The 23928-nt window shown below is 40.7% G+C and overlaps 1 protein-coding gene and 1 long non-coding RNA gene across 4 annotated transcripts in view; one reads left to right on the top strand and one right to left on the bottom strand.

The window, feature by feature from the left end:
- Positions 1 to 23928, top strand: part of GNE (glucosamine (UDP-N-acetyl)-2-epimerase/N-acetylmannosamine kinase) — a 44182-nt gene that overhangs the window by 5252 nt on the left and 15002 nt on the right. Inside the window, exons 1-5 of one of the 3 annotated variants that reach the window (XM_004747591.3) lie at positions 7907 to 8120; positions 13084 to 13289; positions 16862 to 17313; positions 20654 to 20806; positions 22932 to 23144. In XM_004747591.3, coding sequence (XP_004747648.1) covers positions 13126 to 13289; positions 16862 to 17313; positions 20654 to 20806; positions 22932 to 23144 — 982 coding nt within the window. In that variant the 5' untranslated portion in view covers positions 7907 to 8120; positions 13084 to 13125. Of the gene's footprint in view, positions 1 to 7906; positions 8341 to 13083; positions 13290 to 16861; positions 17314 to 20653; positions 20807 to 22931; positions 23145 to 23928 lie in introns of those variants that run through there. The other 2 variants (XM_004747590.3, XM_004747589.3) reach the window with 2 other exon arrangements.
- LOC123392462 lies at positions 18536 to 19994 on the bottom strand. The gene is made up of 2 exons (XR_006607178.1): positions 19817 to 19994; positions 18536 to 18887 (listed from the first exon to the last, which is right to left on the bottom strand). It is a non-coding gene; the product is annotated as an uncharacterized LOC123392462 (long non-coding RNA).

The following is a 23928-nucleotide window of genomic DNA, read 5'->3' as shown; positions in this document are numbered from 1 at the left end:
GAGAAAGGTTGAGGCTTATGTTCATGCTTAGGGTTTGTAGACGTTAATTATGTGTATTTGGATGTCTTTTTTTTTTTTTAATTGAGGGGTGGGTAGGGCCCGGTGAAGAGCCCAATCTCATGATCCCTGAGATCATTACCTGAGCCAAAATCAAGAGTTGCACGTTTAACTGACTGAGCCACCGGGGCACCCCATGTATTTGGTTGTCTTAAGCATTCACACAGGTATGACGAAGCCCACTTCAGTACTCCGAAGGAATGTCCATGTGGGACCTCATCTTCAGCTTCAGCTTCATGCTGACTGCCAGGTGTGGGCTCTTCCTCAGCTCCAGGGATTTGGGGCTAGTACCTTGGCTGGTTCCTCAGCCTATACTGAGAAATCATGAAATTTCTCCCAGGGCTTGTTGCTGGCACTGTGTGCTACCCATCTTAGCCAGGTCCTTGCAAGTCCACAAGAACATCCTTCTCACAGAACTCTTTCATGAGCAGTTATTTTAGAACATAACTTTTAGAACACAATTTTGTTGATCTAACTTGTTATAACAGAGTCAAAGTTAAAGATAAACTAGTTTTAAGTACTTTTGCAGTTCTTCCAGAATAGCTGTGCAAATTAAACTTTCTGAACTCCAATTAGTCAGGGATGGCTGAGCTCTCTCTGGCTTCCCTCATTTTCCTAGCAGACAGATAAGAAATAAAATTACTTACTGGTTGGAAATATGATGGTTTCATAGCTCATAAAGAAAAATACACTTAAAAATTTGAATGAAGGGCAACATTTCACAAAAACAAACACATAGTCGTATTTATTTATACTTTTTTTTCTCTAATTGGGAGAGCTGGCATGGGGAGGGCTCACCACTAGAGGTGCTCTAAAGAGCTGACTGGTTCACATAAGCTGATTAGTAATTGAGGATATGAAGAATGAGTGAATGGTCCTGATTTCAAGAGGCTTCTGTTCTTGTTATGAATGTCTTAATCACTACCTTTGTAAGCATATCTTTCCATCTCATGCTCGCAAACCTGAAGTGGACACACAGAGTTCAGGATATTACTGAATTATTTTCAGTCAATGTAACCTTAATCCTTACATGCTTTCCCTAAAGGGGAAAGAATTGCTTTCTCATCTGTCATCATCAGTGCAACAAGAGCAGTTCTGTCTGTTCTGAGGAGGTGCCTAGATGACTTGATTGGGCTATTAGCAATCTGGCTTATGCAGTGATATCTGGTTTGTAAGATGTGTTTTATTTTTATGTACTCAAGAGGTTCTGGCAATTAAAGGTGTTGTGCCTGATATATAGAGTGGGGCTAGGGGAACAGTTAACAAAAGGATATTTATTGAACAGAAATATCCAGCTTAATATGGTGGTTAGTTGCTCAATTTTTTCCATGTCTGGATTTCTTCGTGAAATTGGCTAAGGGCAGGAATGGCAAGTACATGGCACCATCCCTGCCTTCCTCCCCTCCTCCCTGAAAAACATCACAGCTGATAGCCCAGGTGTTTTTTCCTTTGAACTCAGCATCAGAGTCATCTTCCACACAGTTCTCCAAGAAGCCACTACCGACTGGTTGGAGTTGGGAGTTGAAATAATGGGGTTAGAGTTTCTTCCTGTTTACACTTTTGGTGTTAGTATCATCTGATTGTGAGGAACAGAGCCTCTTAAGAAACAAAGGATTTTTTTTTAAGAATTCATATGGGTTGAAGTTGTGCAGGATCCAAGGCAAGTCAGGGACTGAATTCTCTCCCTACAGCCCACATGTTCTACCTTCTGTAGCATATCTGTTGTGTCTGTTTTTGTGCCTCATTTTCCACTTCACTCCCAACTGGCCAATCCTCCCTGTATTCCGTGGTCTAAATGCTTCAGAGAGCTAGTTTAATGTGCTTAATCAATACCATTGTGTCTATTACTAGCACAGCCTTGGTGCTGGGGCTTTCCCTGGGTCATGGATAGGCAGCCCTTGCATAGACAGCCCACAGACACTGGCAATGTTTTCTTTCTTTTAGTGGTAGTTATGCAGGTATGTTCACTTCGTGAAAATTCAGAAATCAACACATACTTATTATGTGCAAGTATCTTTGTTACACTTCAGTGAAAAGTTTATTTTTTTATTTTTATTTTTTTAAAGATTTATTTATTTATTTGAGAGAGAGACAGTGAGAGAGAGCATGAGTGAGGAGAAGGTCAGAGAGAGAAGCAGACTCCCCGTGGAGCTGGGAGCCCGATGCGGGACTCGATCCTGGGACCCCGGGATTATGACCTGAGCCCAAGGCCAACCAACTGAGCCACCCAGGTGTCCTGAAAAGTTTATTTTTTTAAAAAGGGCCACACTGGCCTCATTTTCTTTTTTGAAGGCTTTATAAAATTAGTACATCAGGAGACTGTCTTAGACATTGTATACCTTGATTTTATTGTGTTTATTTTTTAAGATTTTATTTAATTTAGAGGGGAGGGGCGTGGGAGGATTGGTGAGCCTGGTGGTGGGTATTAAGGAGGCATGTATTGCATGGAGGATTGGGTATTATATGTAAACAATGAATCTTGGAACACTATACCAAAAACTAATGATATACTGTATGGTGGCTAACATAACACAATAAAAAAAACTATCTGGGGTCTCCCTCAAGTGGGGCTCCCTGCTCAGTGGGGAGCCTGCTTCTCCCACTTCCCTCTTCCCCCATTTTCTCTCTCTCTCAAATAAATAAAATCTTTTTTAAAAAAGAGAAAAAAAAAAAGATTTTATTTAGTGGGGGGATAAGGAGACTCCACAGACCGTGGAGCCCCTACATGGAGCCCATGGGGTGGGGGGGTTGGCTCGTGTGTGGCTCAATCCTGGGGTCCTGAGATCACTACCTCAGTGAAAATCAAGAGTTCCTCGCTCAACTTGACTGAGTCACCCAGTGTCTCCTGTATTCTTGATTTTAAAGGAGATCGCTTTAAAAGTCTCTTAAAGACGTTTATGTGAGTGATTCAGAGAGATGTGGGCTGGATAACAGAAGAGTTATGTCAATTCTTAACTAGGGGAACAGCATACCCAAAGAGCGATGAGCAAGTGCAACCTGAAGATAGTTTTCTATCATAAGAAAGGCTCTGTTTAGTAGAAAGAGGAAACACCAGGTAGTGTCTAAACATGTGGGATCTTCTGCTTAACAACTCTGTGACCTTAGGCAACTTTCCCTTTCGCACTTCAGTCTCCTTATCTATAAAATGGGAGTGATAGAATCTACACCTTAAGGTTGTTCCAAGTACTGAGAGAATATAAACAAAGTAGTTATGATAATGGGATGCTAATACTTGGGTAGACTTTATAGAGAGGCGAGTACTTTACAACTAAACCACCAAATAAAAGAGCAAAAAAGCCCCTATTAAAAGAAATGTTCCTAAAGTGGTCAGATGAACATCTGTCAGGGATGGTTTCGAGAGGTCTCCTCCTTTGATGAGAAGGTTGGGTTAGATGATCTTTTAAGACTTAGGATTCTCTGATAACCCAATTATGCCATAAATGTTTGAAACTGTAATTCTGCTTATGGAGTAATTATGGAAAATTTGATTTTATTATATCATAAAGCCATATGTACTTTTTTTGCAACTTGTAGATTAAAGCCAAAGGAAACCAAACCAAACATAAACAATGACGTGAGAAGATTTTGATATGTTAAATTCACAACTGTTAAATAGCAAAGTAACAGAGATCTGGAAATGTAATGGTATGGGTAGAAATGTGATCTGAGAAAGCCAAAAGGAAATGCCTCCTACAGTTCCTTGCTGCAACTTCATCTCAAGAGAACATAAAGAAAAAGTCTAAAAAAGAGGGTCATTTCATTTCATTAATTTCAGTTTCATTTCAAGGTTAAGTGATTCCATGAACACAGAACTATTCGAACTATATATGAAAATATAAAATTTTCAATATTGGTCAAACATAAAATCTGAGTGGCTTAATAAGTGCAAAAATCCTCAAAACTATATTATCTTTATTCAAAGTATTTGTATTTCTAGTTACATTTTTCCTAGCCATAACTTAAGCATTAAGTATGTTAAAAATATGTAATACTGGGGCGCCTGGGTGGCTCAGTGGGTTAAAGCCTCTGCCTTTGGCTCGGGTCATGATCCCGGGGTCCTGGGATTGAGCCCCGTGTTGGGCTCTCTGTTTGGTGGGGAGCCTGCTTCCCTTCCTCTCTCTCTGCCTGCCTCTCTGCTTACTTGTGATCTCTGTCAAAAATAAATAAAATCTTTAAGAAAATATATGTAATACAAGATACATAAAGAAGCACAGATATCTCAAGGGTACAATTTGAATTCTAACAAATTAAACACACCCATGTAATGAGCATCCAGATTTTTAAAAACTGAACATAAATACTGTTTTTTTAAATTAAAAATTTTTTGTTTTTTTTAAAGATTTTATTTATTTGACAGAGAGAGAGAGATCACAAGTAGGCAGAGAGGCAGGCAGAGAGAGAAGCAGGCTCCCTGCTGAGCAGAGAGCCCCATGGGGGGCTTGATCCCAGGACCCTGGGATCATGACCTGAGCTGAAGGCAGAGGCTTTAACCCACTGAGCCACCCAGGTGCCCCTAAAATTTTTTTTAAGTTTTAAGAGAAAAATTAGTGTTCTTTTCTGGATATTTGGTGATATGACATGTAACTATTATTTTTAAAATATTTTATTTATTTAAAAAATATTTTATTTGACAGAGAGTGAGAGAGGGAATACAAGAAGGGGGAATGGAAGAGGGAGAAGCAGGCTCCCCACTGAGCAGGGACGACCCCCCCGAATTCAGGGGGTCGATCCCAGGATCTTGGGATCATGATCCAAGCTGAAGGCAAACATGCAACGACTGAGCCGCCCAGGCGCCCTAAAGATTTTATTTGACTTTGTTTTATTTCTTTAAAAGATTTTATTTGATGGATGGAGATCAAAAGTAGGCAGAGAGGCAGGCAGAGAGAAAGGGGGAAGCAGGCTCCCCACTGAGCAGAGAGCCTAATGTGGGGCTCCATCCCAGGACGCTGAGACCTTGACCTGAGCCAAAGGCAGAGGCTTAACCAACTGAGCCACTCAGGTGCCCCTAAAGATTTTATTTTTAAGTAATTTCTGCACCCAATGTGGGGATCCAACTCACAACCTCGAGATCAAGAGTCACATGCTCCATTGACTGAGCCAGCCAGGTGCCCCTGGCATGTAAGTTTAAAAGTTTATATAAGTTTATGCCCATCTTGGAGTGCCTGATTGGGTCAGATGGTTAAATGTCTGCCTTTGCCTCAGGTCATGATGGGGTCGAACCCCATATTGAGCTCCATATCGAGCCCCATGAGCCCCATATCAATCCATATATTGAGCCCCATATAGTGCTCCTGGCTCAGCAGGAAGCCTGCTTCTCCCTCTTCTTCTCCCTTTGCCTCTCCCATGGCTCATGCTCTCTCTGTACCTCTCTGTCTCAAATAAATAAAATCCCTAAAAAAGCATAAATAAATAAATAAAATAAAAGCAATGTGCCCATCTTGAACATTTCCCTGGGGTTTTGATACCACTTGTGTTAGGCAAAATAGCTCCCGAAGAGCCATGTCTTAATCCCTAGAACTTGTGAATGTCCCCTTATATAGAAAAGAGACTTTGACAATGTTGACAATGTGATTAAGGCTTTTTTTTTTTTTTTAAAGATTTTATTTATTTATTTATTTGTCAGAGAGAGAGCGAGCACAGGCAGACAGAGTGGAAGGCAGAGTCAGAGGGAGAAGCAGGCTCCCTGTGGAGCAAGGAGCCGATGTGGGACTCGATCCCAGGACGCTGGGATCATGACCCGAACCGAAGGCAGCTGCTTAACCAACTGAGCCAGCCAGGCGTCCCTGATTAAGGCTTTTGAGAGGGGAAGAATATCCTGGAGTATAATCACAAGAGTCTTTTTAAGTCAAGAAGGAAGAGGAAATGTGACAAGGGAAACAGAGGTCAGAGGGGCCACAAACCAAGGAATGAGGGCAGCCTGTAGCCAAGGAAAGGCAAGGAAGTAGATTGTCTACTGCCCCCTAGGGAAGGCTGACCCACTGATACCTTAAAAATTAAAAAAAAAAAAGACATATATTTGAGATATTATATATTACTTTCAAGTATACAGTGAAATGATTTGATATATGTATATATTGTGAAGTGATCACCATTATGTTTAGCTAACATCTGTCACCAAACAGTTCAATTTTCTTTTCTTGTGATGATATCTATATTGCTACTTTGATTTTAGCTGGGTAAAACTCATTTCAGACTCCTGAGTTCTGGAGAGAACTGCAAGATAATACATTAGTTTTTAACCACTAGGTTTAAGATAATTTGTTGTAGCAGCAATAGAAAACTAACGCACTCTCTGGTGAATCTATGCTCAGATTCATATATCTTATTGTTCACTTAATAGGCATCTCAAATATATCCCAAAATAAAACTTTACTTTAAACTTCCCAAACGTGGTCACTCCCTCAGCTTTTCTCTCATCTTGATAAATAGCACCAATCACCCAATTACTAACACCAGACACCTGGAAGTCATCCTTGTTTCCATCCTTTTCTCTCATTCCCTCATACCTAATTCATAATTTTCAATTCTGCTTCCAAATTCAATCTCATATCATCCATTTGAGTTTCACTGTCACCATTTTTAACATTTTTGTTCTCTTTAACATGCAACATGTGCATATATTACAAAACACAAAAGATATTATAAATAGGTATTTGGTGGAAAAGTCCATCTCCTTCCGGCCCTGTCAGCGGGACCAGTTTTTTATGTATCCTTCCAGATTATTTTTTTTTCACTGCCACCATTCTTTCAGTGCCAATCCATTCTCCACATACTATCCAAAGTGATATTTAATAAAATCTGTTGGCACTTCCTTACACAAATCCCCTTAAAGTCTGTCATTTTGTGGCTGAAAATAACCTTTTAGTAGCTCCAGGCTAGTTGCTGGAGAAATGCTAGTTCCTAAGTACTCTGTAACTTACAGCTTCATTAATTAAATGAAATACATGAAATGAAAAGTTAGGGTTTGAAATTCGCCTCCGAGCAAGAACTCTGGATGTGTAGTTAAGTTTCACCTATGGTCAATTATTCAATGGTGGTAAAAAATGTTGTAATGTTTTTTAACACCAACTCAGTCGAAGTTTGTCATTGGTGACTCGGTAATTTGAAAAGATCATTAAAAGGTCTTTATCAGGGGCGCCTGGGTAGCTCAGTGGCTTGGGCCGCTGCCTTCGGCTGGGGTGGTGATCTCGGGGTCCTGGGATTGAGTCCCCTGTGGGGCTCTCTGCTGGGCGGGGAGCCTGCTTCCCCCTCTCTCTGCCTGCCTCTCTGCTACTTGTGATCTCTGTCAAATAAATAAATAAATAATCTTTAAAAAAAAAAAAAAAAAAAAAAAGGTCTTTATCGGGCGCCGTGGGAGCCCTCTTCCGCCAAGTTCCCCTCTGGACTTCCCCGGCCCGACTGGCAGAAGGTTCCCTAAAAGGAGGCCCAGGCGGAGCGCCTTATAATCAGCTGGTAAGTGCCTTGTTTGGTTCATTATCAACACTCCATCAGTCTTCCAGCAGACACCATCCGGCAGTGGCGAGGCTTTTATCTCAAAAGATGGCTCTGGGGCGGACCGGCGGCACGACAGTATTGTTTTGGTCAGGGCCTATGAAATGCCTCAGGGAAGAGGAGGCGTAATTCTCCCTTGGGTGCAAGGCCAAAATAGCTTCCACGTGCGAAGACCCGGGCTCTCCAGCGTGCGTGGGCCGCGGAGCACTACGCGTCGGGGCGGCAACACGCCGCCGGAGTCCGCCACAACAACGCGAAACACTCCACCCTTCCCGGTCGACCCCTTTCAAAAACCGTTTGGCAAGGGGGTGGGGCTCTGCCGGGCGCAGCCAATCAGAGGGTCGCTCTCAGGTTACGTAAGGGCGCGTTCGCCGATTCGGTGCCGGGGGGACGTGTGCTGGGGCGTGCAGGGGCGTGCGGGGCTGGGGTCGAGACTAGAGTCTCTTACGCGCGTGGCGGACTTGCGGAAGCCGCCGGGGCTGACCTGCGCGGGCCCGCCTTCAGTTGCTACGTTCGGCTGTAGCCCGCGGGACGCGGCGGCGGCCTGGGAGGGAGCTGCGCGCCAGCGTCTGGTGAGAGCCCCGCGTTGGCCGGGACCGGGGGACGCGCCGGGGAGAGCATCCTCCGGGCGCCCCGCGGCCTCCTGCTCCGGCCCCTGTCTCGTGGCCTCCGCAGTCCCGCAGCTTGGACCTCCCGGCGTTCCCGGGCCCGCACGAGACCCGGGCGTCGCCCTGTCTTCCGCAGGCCTACGTGCCAGGGCCCCTCTGTATTCCCGGCACGGGGAGCAGACAGGTTCGTGGCGGGCCGCTGGCGAGTAGCCGGCAGCGGGGGAGGGCTCCCACCCACGAGCAGTGCTGTCCAGTAAGAAAGCGGGCTGTCCTGGGAGATAGTGAGGTGCTGTTACGGAGGTGTGCAGGAGAGGGCGGAGAGCTCCTTGACAGACAAGTGGCCTTGGGGTTTAAAGGGTTGAACTAAACGATGGTATTGAAGATCTGCGCCGAACCCTGACTACGTTCTGAGTCTGGGCTTCCTCGGGAGTTTGATAGGTGTTTATTTTTCCTCCCCAGTCGGAGCACACCCGTTAAATTGTTAGAGAACGCTAAAGTATTGGCTTCTCCGAAAGGAGGAGTGCAATTTAGCGGTCTGAGTTTACTGTTGAACCCAGCTGTAGAGGCTCTGGAAGAAGCCAAAGCAAACTGCAGTTCAGGAATAGGTTTCTGAATTCCAGGCCGCTTTTAGATAGCCCCTTCCTTCTTGGTCCTGAGTCTCATCCCTGCTGCATATATCATGTTCTTTTCATTGCCATGGGGCCTGGCAGGACCTGGTCCAAAGAAGTTCCAAGGATGTTAATGATCAGATACTAGGCAAACACTGGATGTGGCAGTATCCTGTAGGCTAGGTTTGATTTGTGGTTCTGGCAATTATTAACTGTGATTTGGGGCAAGTAAATTATTTTGGCAATACTTCAGGGTCCCCCTCTGTAAAATGGGGCTAGTGAGAGGACTGTCAGGATGAAATGGTTAATGCTTACAAAGTTTTTAACACAGTGCTTAGCACCTCAGAAGTACTTCTCAAATGTTTGTTGTTACTGTTTCCTCTGCCCAGTGACTGAGCCAGATGTTTGTCTTTTTCCACAGTTGAGTGGAATATTTTTCTGGAAAGTGCTGATCACCTTTCGTCTATTTAAAATGGTCAGTCTTGAGAGAATATTCGCAGGAAGTGGTCTTTCAGAATTGGGTTTCTCAGAGATTGCCAGTGAATTCAAGATGAAAGCATACTTCTCTCGCATTTATTTGTATTTTAGTTACAATTTTGGAATTCATAGGTGAAATGGGGGGCAAATCCAGTCCCTCCTAATTTTCTGAGCTTTAGGTTGGGGTGTTTGTGGGGGGGTGGTGAGTGGCTCTGGACAACACACCTACTTCACAGTATCTATTTAAAAGAGTTCTTGTTTTTAAGAATGGAAATTTCAAATGTGCTTAAAGGGACAGAAGACAGTATGACACCTTCTACCAGTCACTGAGATTTAACACATATTAATATGTTACCGTGTTTGTTTCATATCTCTGCTTATGGTATGGTTTAAAAAAAAAAATGTTAGCTAAAGCCCGAAACCCCATTTTTCTTTCCCTTCCCTCCCTCTCCAGAGGTAACTACTTCCCTGAGTTGGTGTGGAACTTTGCTGTAGATCAGTAAATAGCATACAGTAATGTTTTACATGTTTTGAAAAACTTGGTACCCTATTTGTATCTAACTTTTTAGAATTTGCTGTTTTCCTCTAATGCTCTGTTTCTGAGATTTATTAATATAGACAAATGTAGACATAGTCCATCCATTTTAATTACTGTCTCGTATTTCACCATGTAAAGAACTGAGTTTTGCCTTACATTGTACTTTATGTAACTTAAATTGTCCTATTACAGTTTAAGTCCATTTTGTCACTTATTCATTGTTTTGCCATTTATTCATTCTATCTTGGTCATGGGGACTCTGGTCATAGTTCTCAGTATAAAAATGTATCTTTGGGTATGATCCCTGATCCAGAGCAAATAATGTATACAGGGCTGAGAAAAAAATTTATTGTTTCTGGGGCTTCTATTTGGAAAAGTGAACTAGCTAACATCTATTATGTCGGCTGGTTTCAGGTACTAATTTTAAGGTTTCTAAATATGAGGCAGGGTCATTTTCAGTTCTCTGTGTGTCTCAGCTTTCTTTATAGTGCTCCGCACAGAGTAGATACTAAATGTTTGTGACATTGATTGTTTTTACTTTTGGGGCTCTCATAACCCTTCATATATTTAAAGGGATGATGGCCAGCAACTTTCAAAACTTTGCATTTTCGTTTTGATATTTTCAGTGCCTTTAAAGTTTCCCATTTTACCATTCAATTCAGAAGCATAATTAAAAGCATTTTTAAAAGCAGGGGATACAACATCAGTTTATAGAATGTTATCAGTTGTATAGTGTATGTTGTATGTATTTATAAGCAAATACATCTTTATTTATTTTATTTATGCATGGTTTACCTATGAAAGTATAGACAAGAACTAGTAACTTCTAGCTTCCAGGGAGAAAAACTGCATGGCTGTAGAGCACAGATGAGAAGACTCTGCTATATCGCCTCTTGTTATTTCTCAGTTTTAAACCATGTGAATTTTACTACCTAAGAAGTAAGTTAAAGTTATTTTAGAAAACCCCAAACTTCTCCCTTTAAAGAGGCATTTTGCCATATTTTAAAGATTTAACTCCTTTCCTGAAAAAAGCTTTGGCCTTAGTAACATTTTTGCCTTTTTCATAGTTTATTTATTTGGCTGCTTTACTCTCGATTTTAGTAAAATCACTTTTGAGTTATTTGGTAAATACTAAGCATTTTAGTATTGTGAGGTGATGTTTACATTCTTTTTAAAATAAAAACAAATTGACCAACCATGAAAGATTTGCTCTGCCTCACCCAGCAAGTTGAGTATCACCAACATTTTATTCAGCTTAAATTTAATGATCATTGAAGGAAGGATTATGTACAACAACATTTAAGACAGCCATTTTTGGAGAAACATTTTTGTCTTTAATGATTAGGTAGTGCTTAGAACTAGTGAATACAGCTCTCTTGACATAAATGCTTTCTGTTGGGTGGAATTAGCTTTGACCAGAGACTGTTGAGTTCAGAATGGGCCTAATGATGGGGCAGTTTGTGTTCTCACAGGAGTTTGAGCCTAATAGAGATGAGATGGCAGCTGATGAGATTTCCAGTAGGGTTTAGAGTTTACCCTGATTTAAAGGGTTTAGAGTTTACCCTGATTAAAGGGTAACTCCCCTACTCCTGGCATCTTTATTCAAGCTTCTTTGTATGCCTGATGGCAAAGTCTAAATATTGACATTGAAGCAAAAGCATTGACTCCATGAGGTGGAATTTTACATTTGATACAGAGAAGTTTAGAACATCTCTTATCCCTTACCCATGATTTTTACTTTGAATGGAGGCTATAGATGGCGGGAGGAGAGTGGGTGGATGTGGGGAGAGGAGTCAAGCAAAACTATATATGTGTTTGGAAGGGCCATAGTGCTCAGAGGAAGGTAGCAGCTAAAAGGGGTGAAGTGAAGAGGAACTGAAGTTTATGTAGAGGTTTTCAAGAAGAGGCAACACTTAGACCGAGTTTTGAAGGATGAGGAGAAGCCCAGGCCAGAGGGAAAGGAAATTTAACCTAAGGGTACATATATCTACAATACTATATACAGAGATTTGGAGACTCACTGGTAGAACTATAGGTATTTTAGTGTGGCTTTGGCACAGAGTAAGGGTAATTGTAGGTCAGGGCGAAGTGGTTGGAAAGATGGGGTAGGTCCAGATCAGTAATTTGGACTTTATTCATAGGTTGTATATTCTGTTGAGCATGGTAATCAAATTTCTGAACTTTGGAAAGATCACTCTGAAAGTCTGTGGGAGGCAGGGCAAGGCTAGAGATAGGCGGACTACTTTGGCAGCTGTTAACAATGGTTCAGACCTAAAATGAGAGGATGGACTGGGGGATGTCCTGGTGGGGATGAAGAGGAGGAGCTAGTTTTGAAAGATATTTAGGAGGTGGAGGGGTGCCTGGGTGGCTCAGCTGGTTAAACGTCTGATTTGATCTCAACTCCGGTCTTGATCTCAGGGTTGTGAGTTCAGCATTGATCTCCACGCTGGGCATGGAGCCTACTTTAAAAAAAAAAAAAAAAAAAAAGAGAGAGATTAAGGAGGTGGAACTGACAGGGCTTAGTAGGTACAGAGTAAGGGACAGAGAAGACAAGGATGTCCAGGGTCAAGGCTTTTGGGTGAATGGAAGTTCATAACTGAGTTAGAGAACAAGCAAGGAGGAAAGGAAATGAGGGGAAAAAATGAGTTCGGTTTGGGTGATTGACTTTAAGGTGTGTATGGGTCAGGAGATACCTGGTAGGCATTTGGAATTGTCAGAGGTTTATAGGCACTGGCTATAGGGGCTAATGAGGCCTTGGAGGTAGGCTTTTTTATTTTACCTTTCTCTTCCTCGACACCAATCACAGGGCTTTGTATATAGTGGGTGTTTAGTGTGAGGGTAAATAGATCTTATCCCTTATAAGATGTTATCTTGAATCTTGGGGAAGTAATTTCCTCTCTCAAGACGTGTGTTTCCCTTTCTGTAAAGAGAGGGAGTTGAACTAGATCAGTTATTCTCAGTAGTCTGGTATGTTGGGATCAGTTGTGAGGTGTGGTAAGTAATTTCTAACTAATAAAGAACTGACGTTTGCTTGCTTTTAAAAGGGAGCGGATTTATGTCACTGTTTCATAATTGTATTCCAGTGTGTTTTCTTGAGTGTGAGAGAAAGGGGTGGAATTAGTCAGCAGGAATTTCCTAGCTCTGGATATACCAGTGGGTGTGTCACACAGGAGCAGGGGTGGAAAAAAAGGTTAAGAAGCACTGTATTAAATCATGGTTAAAAGGCTTAGAACTAGAAAATTCTGTGTTTTTATCTAGGACCTATCATTCTGATGATAAATAATTTTTATTTTTGCAACTCTAGGAACTCTATTTTAAGAACGTCTCAAAACAAAAGAAACAAGTCATGGAGAAGAATGGGAATAACCGAAAACTTCGGGTTTGTGTTGCCACTTGCAACCGTGCTGATTATTCTAAACTTGCCCCAATCATGTTTGGCATTAAAATGGAACCTGAGTTCTTTGAACTTGATGTGGTGGTACTTGGCTCTCACCTGATAGATGACTACGGGTAAGATGAAAGCATTTTCTTATAATATCCTTCATTGCAACCTGGTGTACTAGAGAGAGCTTGGATCTTGTAGCCAAGTGAACCTATCTTCAAATCCCAGCTCTCCCCCTTACTTTTTATATGGCCTTGGAGAAGTTGCATCTTCAGGTTCCTCAGTTATAAAATGGAGTGAAAGCCTATGTTGTAGGTTACTGTGAAGAATGGAGATAGTGATACAAATTGTCCATTACACAGAGTAGCTGCTTAATAGGTGCTCGATAAATGATAGCTATAAATATTTTTATCATTACCTGTTACATTCAGGAGAAATGCCACTTACATGGTGTGTGACTCTAATAATGAAACTTCCTGTTATATGTTTTGTGAGTTCTAATGGTACTGCTTTCTTAAAACTCATGTATAGATCAATAGTGCATCAAGTAGTAGGTAGGAAACAAGACTTAAAAAGTTAATTTACAAGATAAATTAGAATGTTATATTGTCATTGGTTTTTATTCTGGTGTTTATCATTAGGTTTGTTATCATAGTCTAAATTTGAAAAATGAGAGTTGGGAAATCTTAGAGGGAACAGAATGTCTAAACCAAAGGTGAACATTCGGTTTGTTTTTGGTAGTAAAGTGGCATTTAGTGCACTCTTGTGGCATAAAAACATTAATGCAGCTTCCCAAGATGGTTAGTAATGACCATGTTATATATGAAAGAAGCTCGTGTTAAAGTAAAATTGCCTTTTCAGAGTATTCTTTAAAAGCAAGGCAACAAGAACAACAAAAGTAAACAAAAACCTGCCTCTAAAAACCAATTTTCTCTAAGAAAATACTTACAAAGAGTAGAGAAGAAACTGACACATTGCTCAAAAATTCAAAGGTTTTAAAAATGTGAAATGAGGGGTGCCTGGGTGGCTCAGTGGTCTAAAGCCTCTGCCTTCGGCTCAGGTCATGATCCTGGGATTCTGGGATCGAGCCCCACATCAGGCTCTCTGCTCAGCAGGGAGACTGCTTCCCCCTCTCTCTCTGCCTGCCTCTGCCTACTTGTGATCTCTCTGTCAAATAAATAAATAAAATCTTTTTTTTTTTTTTTAAAGATGTTTAGAGGGGTGCCTTGGTGGCTCAGTGGTTTAAGCCTCTACCTTCGGCTTGGGTTATGATCTCGGGGTCCTGGGATTGAGCTCCACATTTGGCTCTCTGCTCAGCCGGGAGCCTGCTTCCCCTCCATCCCCACCTGCCTCTCAGCCTGCTTGTGATCTCTGTCTGTCAAATAAATAAATAAAATCTTTAAAACAAAAAAAAGTTTATAGAGGCACCTGAGTGGCTCAGTTGATTAAGCTTCTGAGATTGTTCTTTGGCTTAGGTCATGATTCCAGGATCCTGAGTTCGAGCTCCACCTCGGGCTTTCTGCTCAGTGGAGCCTGCTTCTCTTTCTCTCTCTCTGCCTGCTGCTCCCCATGCTTGTGCAGGCACACTCTCTATCTATCAAATAAATAAATAAAATCTAAAAAAAGTTTAGTTAGTTAGTTTGAGTTTCTCTCTTCCTCTCCTGCTATCCCCCCTCCCCACCAATTCTCTCTCTTCTCTCTCAAATAAATCTTAAAAAAAAAAAAAAGTCTGCTTCTTGGTTTGTCTTTTTTTCCCCCCCCTCTGTTTGGAAATAACACCAATCTTACATAGACTCTTTTGGAAAATAGACAAGCAGGGAATTTTCCCAGATTGTTTTATAAAGTCAGTATAATCTTGGGAGGCCTGGTTGGCTCAGTTGGTAAGCATTTGCCTTTGGCTGAGGTCATGGTCCCAAGGTCCTGGGATCCAGCCCTACGTTGGGCTCCCTCTTTAGCAAGGAGTCTGCTTTTCCCTCCGCCTCTTGCCCAGCTTGTGCTTGCTCTTGCCCTCAAAATCTTAAAACAAAAACAAAAACAAAAACAAAAACTTGATAATAAAACCTGACAAAGAAAAAAATTCAGACTAGTATATCTTATGAGGATAGACATAAAATTTTAAAAATATATATTAAATCACATCCAGCAATTTAAAAAACAGGTAATACATTGTGACCAAATAGGTTGATCTCGGGAAATCAAGATTGACGTAACATCTGAGCATCAGTGTTACTCACCTCTTAACAGCATAAAGGGGAAGCACATATGATCATCTCAACAAATACCAAAAAAAATTGACAAAATTAACCCAGTTATTAAAAAAAACTCTAAGCAGACTTTGAATAGAAGGGAAATCCCCCAGTCTGATAAAGAGCATCGGTGGGAAAACCTACAGCTAGCATAAAAGTAAGCTTCCCCCTGAGAGAGAGCAAGGTAAAGATTTTTGTTTTTACCACCTCTCTTCAGCTTGTGCTAGACTATAACAGCCAGTGTAATAAAGTGAGAAATAGACAAGAAAACATAGACTGTTTTTGTTTAGAGACAGTATGATAGTTTTATAGGAAAATGCCAAGGAATCTATAAAATGACTACTAGACTGTCCATATGATGTAAAATGATGTAAAGAATATTTCATGATCTGGGAAAATATTATATGAAATGGATTAAACAGATTATAAAATGGATTAAATAGGTTATAAAATAGATTATAAAATATACATAAAGGGGCTAGGAAAAAATCAAAATGATTTACATTGGTATTGCTGAGTGACAGGTTTAGGGATGATAATTTTATGTATTTCCCAATTAAAAATATATTTATAACAACTATATAGAATTACATTATATATTCTAAATATATCTATATTTAGGGAAAAAAGCCAAATCTTTTAAAATCTAGTCATAATATAAAATTTCGAGGCACTGAGAATTGCAGCTGTTATTGAAGCATTAAAGAGAATTGAAATTGCATTTTTAGCCAACTTTTAAAATTTTTTAATTGAAAGAATTTATTTGAGAGAAAGTATAGGGGGAGGGGCAAGAGAGAGAAGGAGCAGACTCCCTGCTGAATGTGGAGCCAAACTTGGGACTGTAAGGATCTTGACCTGAGCTGAAACCAAGAGTTCGCCACTTAACTGACTGAGCCACTCAGGCACCCCTTCAAAATCAATTTAATGCTGTAAAACCTACATCTACATCCCATTCCAAATTATGCTGCATTAGTGGTACAGTACAAATTCAGAAGATAATTTTCATCATTCAGAAATTTATAGTATAGTGACATGTCCAGTATTCTGATTTCCCTATTTTTTTAAAAAAGTGCATTTTGGTTTTATAAGTAACTTTTTTTTTAATTAGGTAGCATATTTCTTTTTAAAAAATTTACACAGGGAGAAAGAAAAGAAGTTAACCACCAAAAACTCTGGTCTCTGTTTTAATAAAAAATTCTCCTTCAGGTGCTTCTCTATCCAGGTATGTGCTGTCTTGATCTGGGTGGTGGCCACTGGGGTATTCATGTAAAATAAGCAATCTATGCACTTATGATCTGTGCTTTTTAGTTTTTGTGTATACTTGTTTGTCTATTTTAGCAAGTAAATTTTATAAAATATTTCTCCCTTCAGGGTTGATGTTATCACTTTTTTCATATGTTTTTATGGCCCTGTGTTGAACATGCTCTCATATCTTTATTTCTTTTCTCCTTTAGGAACACATACCGCATGATTGAACAAGATGACTTCGACATTAACACCAGGCTGCACACAATTGTTAGAGGGGAAGATGAGGCAGCCATGGTAGAATCAGTGGGCTTGGCCCTAGTGAAGCTACCAGATGTCCTTAATCGCTTGAAGCCTGATATCATGATTGTTCACGGAGACAGGTTTGACGCCCTGGCTCTGGCTACATCTGCCGCCTTGATGAATATCCGAATCCTTCACATTGAAGGTGGGGAAGTCAGTGGGACCATTGATGATTCTATCAGACATGCCATAACCAAACTGGCTCATTATCATGTATGCTGCACCCGGAGTGCAGAGCAACACCTGATATCCATGTGTGAGGACCATGACCGCATCCTTCTGGCGGGCTGCCCCTCCTATGACAAGCTTCTCTCTGCCAAGAACAAAGACTACATGAGCATTATTCGGATGTGGTTAGGTACGTATCAAACTTTATTCAGTCTAATGGTGGTTTTGTCTGTTTGGATATGTTTCAGTTTTTTTTAAGAAACTACTGAATGTAGAATATTCCATTAGAATTCAGAAGATTAAAGTTTTAGTTCATAGATCTCACCCTATGGTATGACTTCAACTCTCTGAGACTCACCTTTTCTGTGGAATAGTCTTACTGGATTGAATTTTTAAAAAATCTTTGCTATAGTTTATAGAATGGTATGCTTTTAATCCATTAAATATGCTATGGGTAAATAGTTACAAGGAGAGATCCTGATATAACAACAAGGAGGGAAAAGCAAGCTACAGAATTATATGTATAAATGATGCTATTTTAATAAAATCTGTAATATAATGGAAAGATGAAGAAGTATGTATACCAAATCATTTATAATGTTGACTTCTGGTTAGTAGAGTTATGGATGTTTTGGTTTTTGTTTGCCTGTATTTTGTTTTTTGGGGAATGAAAATACTTTTTTAAAAAGATTTATTTGACAGAGTGTGGGGGGAGGGGTGAGTGGGAGAAGGAGAGAGAATCCCAAGCAGACACCATGCTGAGCATGAAGCCCAACTCGGGGCCTGATCCCATGACCCTGAGAGCACAACCTGAACTGAAACCAAGAGTCAGATGCTGAACTGTGCTACCCAGGCACCCCTGATAAAACTATTTTTAATTTTAACGTCTCTCATATGAGATTGTTGGAATACTTAGATAATATTGAAGCCAGTAAGCTATAATTACTTAGTAATATAAGGGGCTCTGGTGATTATAATGAAAGCAGAAATCATAGTTGTACCATTAGTATTATTTCTGTAAATAGCCTTAAGTTCTGAAATCTTCACTGATGAATGATCTAGCTTCCTGGAAATTACCTTTTTCGAATAAGAGGAAAGAAAATTGTTTGATAAACAACATCATTGCTTAATTTACAGCAAGAGTACTATCTAGAGGGCAAATCAAGATCATTCTTCAACATTTGCGACTCTCCTTTTTTAAAGAGGTAGATCTATAATTTAGTGAAATTAATCAATAGAAAATTGATTTAGTGGGGCACCTGGGTAGCTCAGTCAGTTAGCCACTGACCCTTGATCTCAGCTCTGGTCTTGATCCCAGGGTCATGAGTTCAAATCCTGTGTTGGGCGCCACAATAAATTGATTTAGTGATTGTGTGTGAGTCTGTGTGTGTGTGTGTGTGTGTGTGTGTGTGTTTTAGCAAGTGTGGGGAGGGACAGAGGGAAAGAATCTTCAGGCAGACTCCCTGCTGGGTGCAGAGCCCACATGGGGCTTGATCCCACAACCCATGAGATTGTGATCCTGAGACCTTGTGACAAGAGCTCAATAGACTGAGCCACCCTGGTACCTTGTGATTGTGTATATTTTTAATTTAGATCACATTAGAACAAGTAAGGAATAGGGTTGTCCTATAATGCGTTAATCCAATCTGTATTTCTTACCCTTGCACAGGTATTAGTTACCAAGGAGCCTGTCTAGATAATGCCAATGGAACAAATTCTGTCACTTCAGTCTCTCCTTTTTGTATGCTCCTCCTTCTTCTTCTTCTGTTTTAAAAAAAAAAAAAAAAGATTTTTATTTATTTGAGAGAAGGAGAGAGGATGAGCTGGGTGGAGGGCCAGAGGGAGAGAGAAAAGCAGGCTCCAGCTGAGCAGGGAGCCTGATGTAGGGCTGGATCCCAGGACCCTGGCATTAAGACCTGAGCCAAAGGCAGACACTTAACCAACTGAGCCACCCAGGTGCCCCTCCTTTTTGTATGCTTTAAGTGAATACTCTTGCATTCTGATTATTCTGTTTGCTCTAGATGGATTCTGAAAAAACTGTATTTCTGAAAAACTTGTAATGAATAGAACATAACCCTTACAAAGCAAAATGTGGCAAGACTATACTTGTGGGGCTTAAGGTTCTATTTGGAACCATTTCAGCAGCTTCTTTATAAAAAGAAGGATGACAAAACAGCAAAAATGATTTTTTTTGTAAAGCCGGTGGAAAAGAAAAGACCGTGAGTCAAAGCAACCCACCCGTGGCCGTATGTTTTGTGCAAAAACCTGTAACTACTTCTCTACCTGCAACTTCGGATGGTATTATTCAGCTTCTAGGAAGAACAGGGTTGGGTAGGCCACTTAGAGCATACAACGTCGTCTCCAGAACACAAATAAATAACAGTCCTAGTAAAAATATTAGCATATTGTTAAAAAGACTTGGGGCACCTGGCAGGCCCTATTAGTTAAGTGTTTGACTCTTGATTTCAGCTGTGTTCATGATCTCAGGATCATGAGATCGGGCCCTGTGTCTGGCTCTGTGCTGGGCATGGAGTCTGCTTAAGATTCTTTCTCCCTCTCCCTCTGTCCTTCCCCTTCCCTCTCTTTAAAAAAAAAAAAAAAAAAAAAGTTAAGAAGACTTGTTAAATTCCTAATAATGAAAGAAATACCACAGTAAATAGAGAACTTCACAACATTAAACAAAATGATGATACCTTAATGGAAAGTGTTGTGTAGAAGGGCTGAGTGAGATGAAGCAGAGTGATGTCAGAAATTGCACTTCGAGGGGCGCCTGGGTGGCTCAGTGGGTTAAGGCCTCTGCCTTCGGCTCAGGTCATGGTTCCAGGGTCCTGGGATCGAGCCCCACATTGGGCTCTCTGCTCGGCAGGGAACCTGCTTCCTTCTCTCTCTCTCTCTGCCTACCTGTGATCTCTATCTGTCAAACAAATAAATAAAAAAATCTTTAAAAAAAAAAAAAAAAGAAATTGCACTTTGAGCAACAAGAGGTTTCATGTTTAGTCTCTTCCTCTGGTTCCCACCAAGGAGAAAATGCAGTAGCCCAGAGACAAACTTTAGAAGGTGGAAGGGTATCTCTAGGAAGGTACTGATCCTACACTCTGCAGGGAAATAGCCATTACTGTTATTTCTTGTTCTCTTATTTCTGCTGGCTATGGATTAAAGTCATCTTGAGCATCAGCAGTTCATTCATTGCTGACAGTTCATTAGAAACACTGGTTAGAAATGGGGAAGATTTACATTTTTCTAATGCTTTGAAATATTTTGAATTTTAAAGCAACAGATTCTAGTGACTGCTGTTTAAAGTTACATATGTTGTTTGTGGTAGCAAGCGCCTTTTGCTGGATTCTAGGACTTGTTCCTCTGTGTTCTTAACATTTGATCCTATATTCAGATACTCTGCCTGGGATGTGGCAAACTGTTTTTATCTTGGAATTTTTAAGCACAGACTTTGGGATCTTACTTTTTAGAATTCGCTTCTTCCTCTTTAAGATTCTTAACTAATGATGCAGTGTGGTTTGATCTTCTTTAAACAGGTGATGATGTAAAATCTAAAGATTACATTGTTGCACTACAGCACCCTGTGACCACTGACATTAAGCATTCCATAAAAATGTTTGAATTAACACTGGATGCGCTTATCTCATTTAACAAGCGGACCCTAGTTCTGTTTCCAAACATTGATGCAGGTAATTGAAACTGAAGTTATGCCACCAACTTTTCTGATGTTATGTTTCTATTATGTCTTCTTTTAACTGCCTCTTCTGTCTTGCTGATCTTACCATTGAAGCCATTGTAGTCTGAAATGCATTCCATTTATTAGGGGATCACTGAGTTTGTAGCAGATGGAAGGTTGTGATGTTTTTGCCAAGTTTAGTAGAAACTGAATACGAAAGAAATACTATAAAAAATTTCTCCGGCCTCCACTGTAGTTCCAAATTTAGTTTCTTCCCTCCAGTTTCCACCAGTGAGAAAATGCAGTAGATAAAAGACGTTAGCCTTAGAAGGTGAAAGGGGATCTCTGGGAAAGTAATGATCCTAGTGAGTGACATAAACTAGCCACTGTTGTTATTTCTTGTTTTCTTACTTATTTATATTAGCTATACCTTGGTCTTGGGCATAGGCATTTGAAATCTGGAGTGCCCAACAAGTTCATCCTCAAGCCTGATCTCGACCTCCTGCTGGTGGACGGTACTGTAGCCTTTGGTGCTGGTGAGACCTTAAGCAGGTTAACGGGAAGATGAGATATAAATGAGAAATGCAGAGCAGGGCCTGACACTGCAGAATTTTGAATTACTGGTTTAGCTGATGCCACTTACTGCTGAGATTTAGGCATTTTTTTGATAAAGGAGGCAGGACCCTTCTCTGCAATACCAAGATGTTACCATCTTACTCTGAAGGTATCCCTCTCCTAGTGTCTCTTGAATAATCTTTTCTGTTTGGGGGAAACAACGTAGTATCTTAGCTGGAAAGAAAGAAATTAAGACTCCCCAACCCAGGTTTCATCCAGGTGGTGTACTAGTATTGCAAAAAACCTTAATATTGATTCTTCTAATCCTTTCAATTTCTGTAAACATTTGGTAATTAATTATATGTCTCTCACTCAGTATTCATTGTCAGCAATACTCTATTTATTATAAACATTCCTGATTGTATATACTTTAGAATTAGAGATTTTTTCCTCTAGGAAAGTAAAGGGTCCAAGGAGTACCTAAATCATGTCTGGCACTCACCTGTCCTCCTCACAGGGTTTTTGATAAAATACACACAAGGAACAATAGGGAAATAATCATGGCATCTCTTTATCATTTTGTGATGTATGGCCCAATTCCCCAACAAAGTAGGGTAAAAGTAGTGTCCGGTTTAGGCTTAAGGCCAGAGAAAGCTTTCACTGAGCCCAAATTTGAATCTTGGAATAGTGCCATCTTCTGGCATACCAAATACTACAGTAATTATAGTCAGTGACCGGTGTGCTCCAGCAGGACTGGGCATAGAGATGTGGCCAAGCCTGCTGTAAGGACTTACACCCTGAATCTGTTACCTACCTCGCCACAGAAAATGTTAAAAAGAGAGAAAACACATGCATGTCCAGCTTTTCTTGAGTCAGTAGCTCCCTGCCTACTGGTGAACAGTTTGGTAACACGGTGTGGTGTGTGGTCCCTGTCCTGCTGTCTAACCAATCTTGATAGCAACCTTGTCTCCCTTCTAGATGGTAGCTAGGAAAGGGTGAGAAAGAGGCAATCCAAGCATTAAATTTTGCCTCCCTTTCATACATTTGTTTTTAAAATCATGCATTTGAAATAAAATATCAGCTACAGTATCAGAATCTACATGTATTTTCTTGGCACTCAGTTCATAAGAGTGGGAGTGCTGTCCAGTTGAGCTGTTAAAGTAACTATGAGCCTAGCTGAGGCAGAGGCTCTCTGATCAGCTCGGTGTGTGGAACCCAAGATTTTTCAATTTAGGAACTCCCAGCCTAAGACATAGAGACTGTTGGAGTGTCTTTGAACCTCTTAACTGCTGTTTAAGGTAGAGCTTTTACTGGGGGCATTAATAAAAGGCAATTTACATTGCTGAATCTGTTTGAAAAGTCCCAAATGCTGCTGTTTAAAGTTCCTAGATGAGCTGATGCAGTGAGCTGACCAGACATTTTAGCTATTCATCATTCCTAAAAAGATCGGTAATTAAAGTTACTATCTCCCTAATTACCACATGAATTTTTATAGGGTAGTTTTTTGAAGTGGGGCTTTACTTGCCAGGGGAAATGGTTTATCTCATAAACTGTTTAACAGGTGGTTCTTTCCATTTTCGCAGGGAGCAAAGAGATGGTTCGAGTGATGCGGAAGAAGGGCATTGAGCATCATCCCAATTTCCGTGCAGTGAAACATGTCCCATTTGACCAGTTTATACAGCTGGTCGCCCATGCTGGGTGTATGATTGGGAACAGCAGCTGTGGAGTACGAGAGGTTGGAGCTTTTGGAACACCTGTGATCAATCTGGGAACACGTCAGATTGGAAGAGAAACAGGTATTTACCTCAGTTTGTGTCTCAGCAGACTAGAAATATATATGGAATCAGTGGCTCCTGCCCACTGGTGAACACAGTGTGGTCGCTGTCCTGCTGTCTGACCAGTCGGATTAGCAACTTGGCCTCCGTTGGTGTAGGCAGTAGCTAGGGAAGTGTGAGGAGAGAGGCATTAAATATGAGCTCCCCCTTATACATCTGTGACATTTGTTTTGTTTTGTTTTAAAGATTTTATTTATTTATTTGACAGACAGAGATCACAAGTAGGCAGAGAGGCAGGCAGAGAGAGAGAGAGGAGGACCCTGAGATCATGACCCGAGCCGTAGGCAGAGGCCTTAACCCACTGAGCCACCCAGGCACCCCCATCTGTGACTTTTTTTTGATCATGTATTTGAATTATTACAAGGTTTGCTGGAATGCACTTTTATGAACAAGTGAGTGAATGAGGTAAATGGCCAGTGGTCGCCTAAAATCTATAAATAACACGATGTGATTATCAATTTTTTTAGGCCTCCACTTAACATTTTTATTGTCTTTATAATGTCAGAGCTAAGATTTTCTTAGCTGATTATGGTCTTTGATGGCTGTGTTTGAGATGGAATGATTGTGTTGTAAGTATATGAATGCCAGTCCTTCATTTGTGGGTGCAGTAGAGTTCCTTTAATGAATACTTTAGAGCATGGAAATTCTAAATAAGATGCCCCCTTAACAGAAGTGTAAGAAGGATAATTATTAATGAATTTGCTGGTCGAGTTAGATCTTATTAATATTAGTCCAAGTTCTAATA

The sequence above is a fragment of the Mustela putorius genome, unplaced genomic scaffold (assembly GCF_011764305.1).
Source record: "Mustela putorius furo isolate JIRA1106 unplaced genomic scaffold, ASM1176430v1.1 tig00000580_pilon_pilon_pilon, whole genome shotgun sequence".
Classification (NCBI taxonomy): domain Eukaryota; kingdom Metazoa; phylum Chordata; class Mammalia; order Carnivora; family Mustelidae; genus Mustela; species Mustela putorius.
The sequence above is the reverse complement of the archived record's forward strand: the minus strand, read 5'-3'. Positions and strand labels throughout refer to the sequence as shown.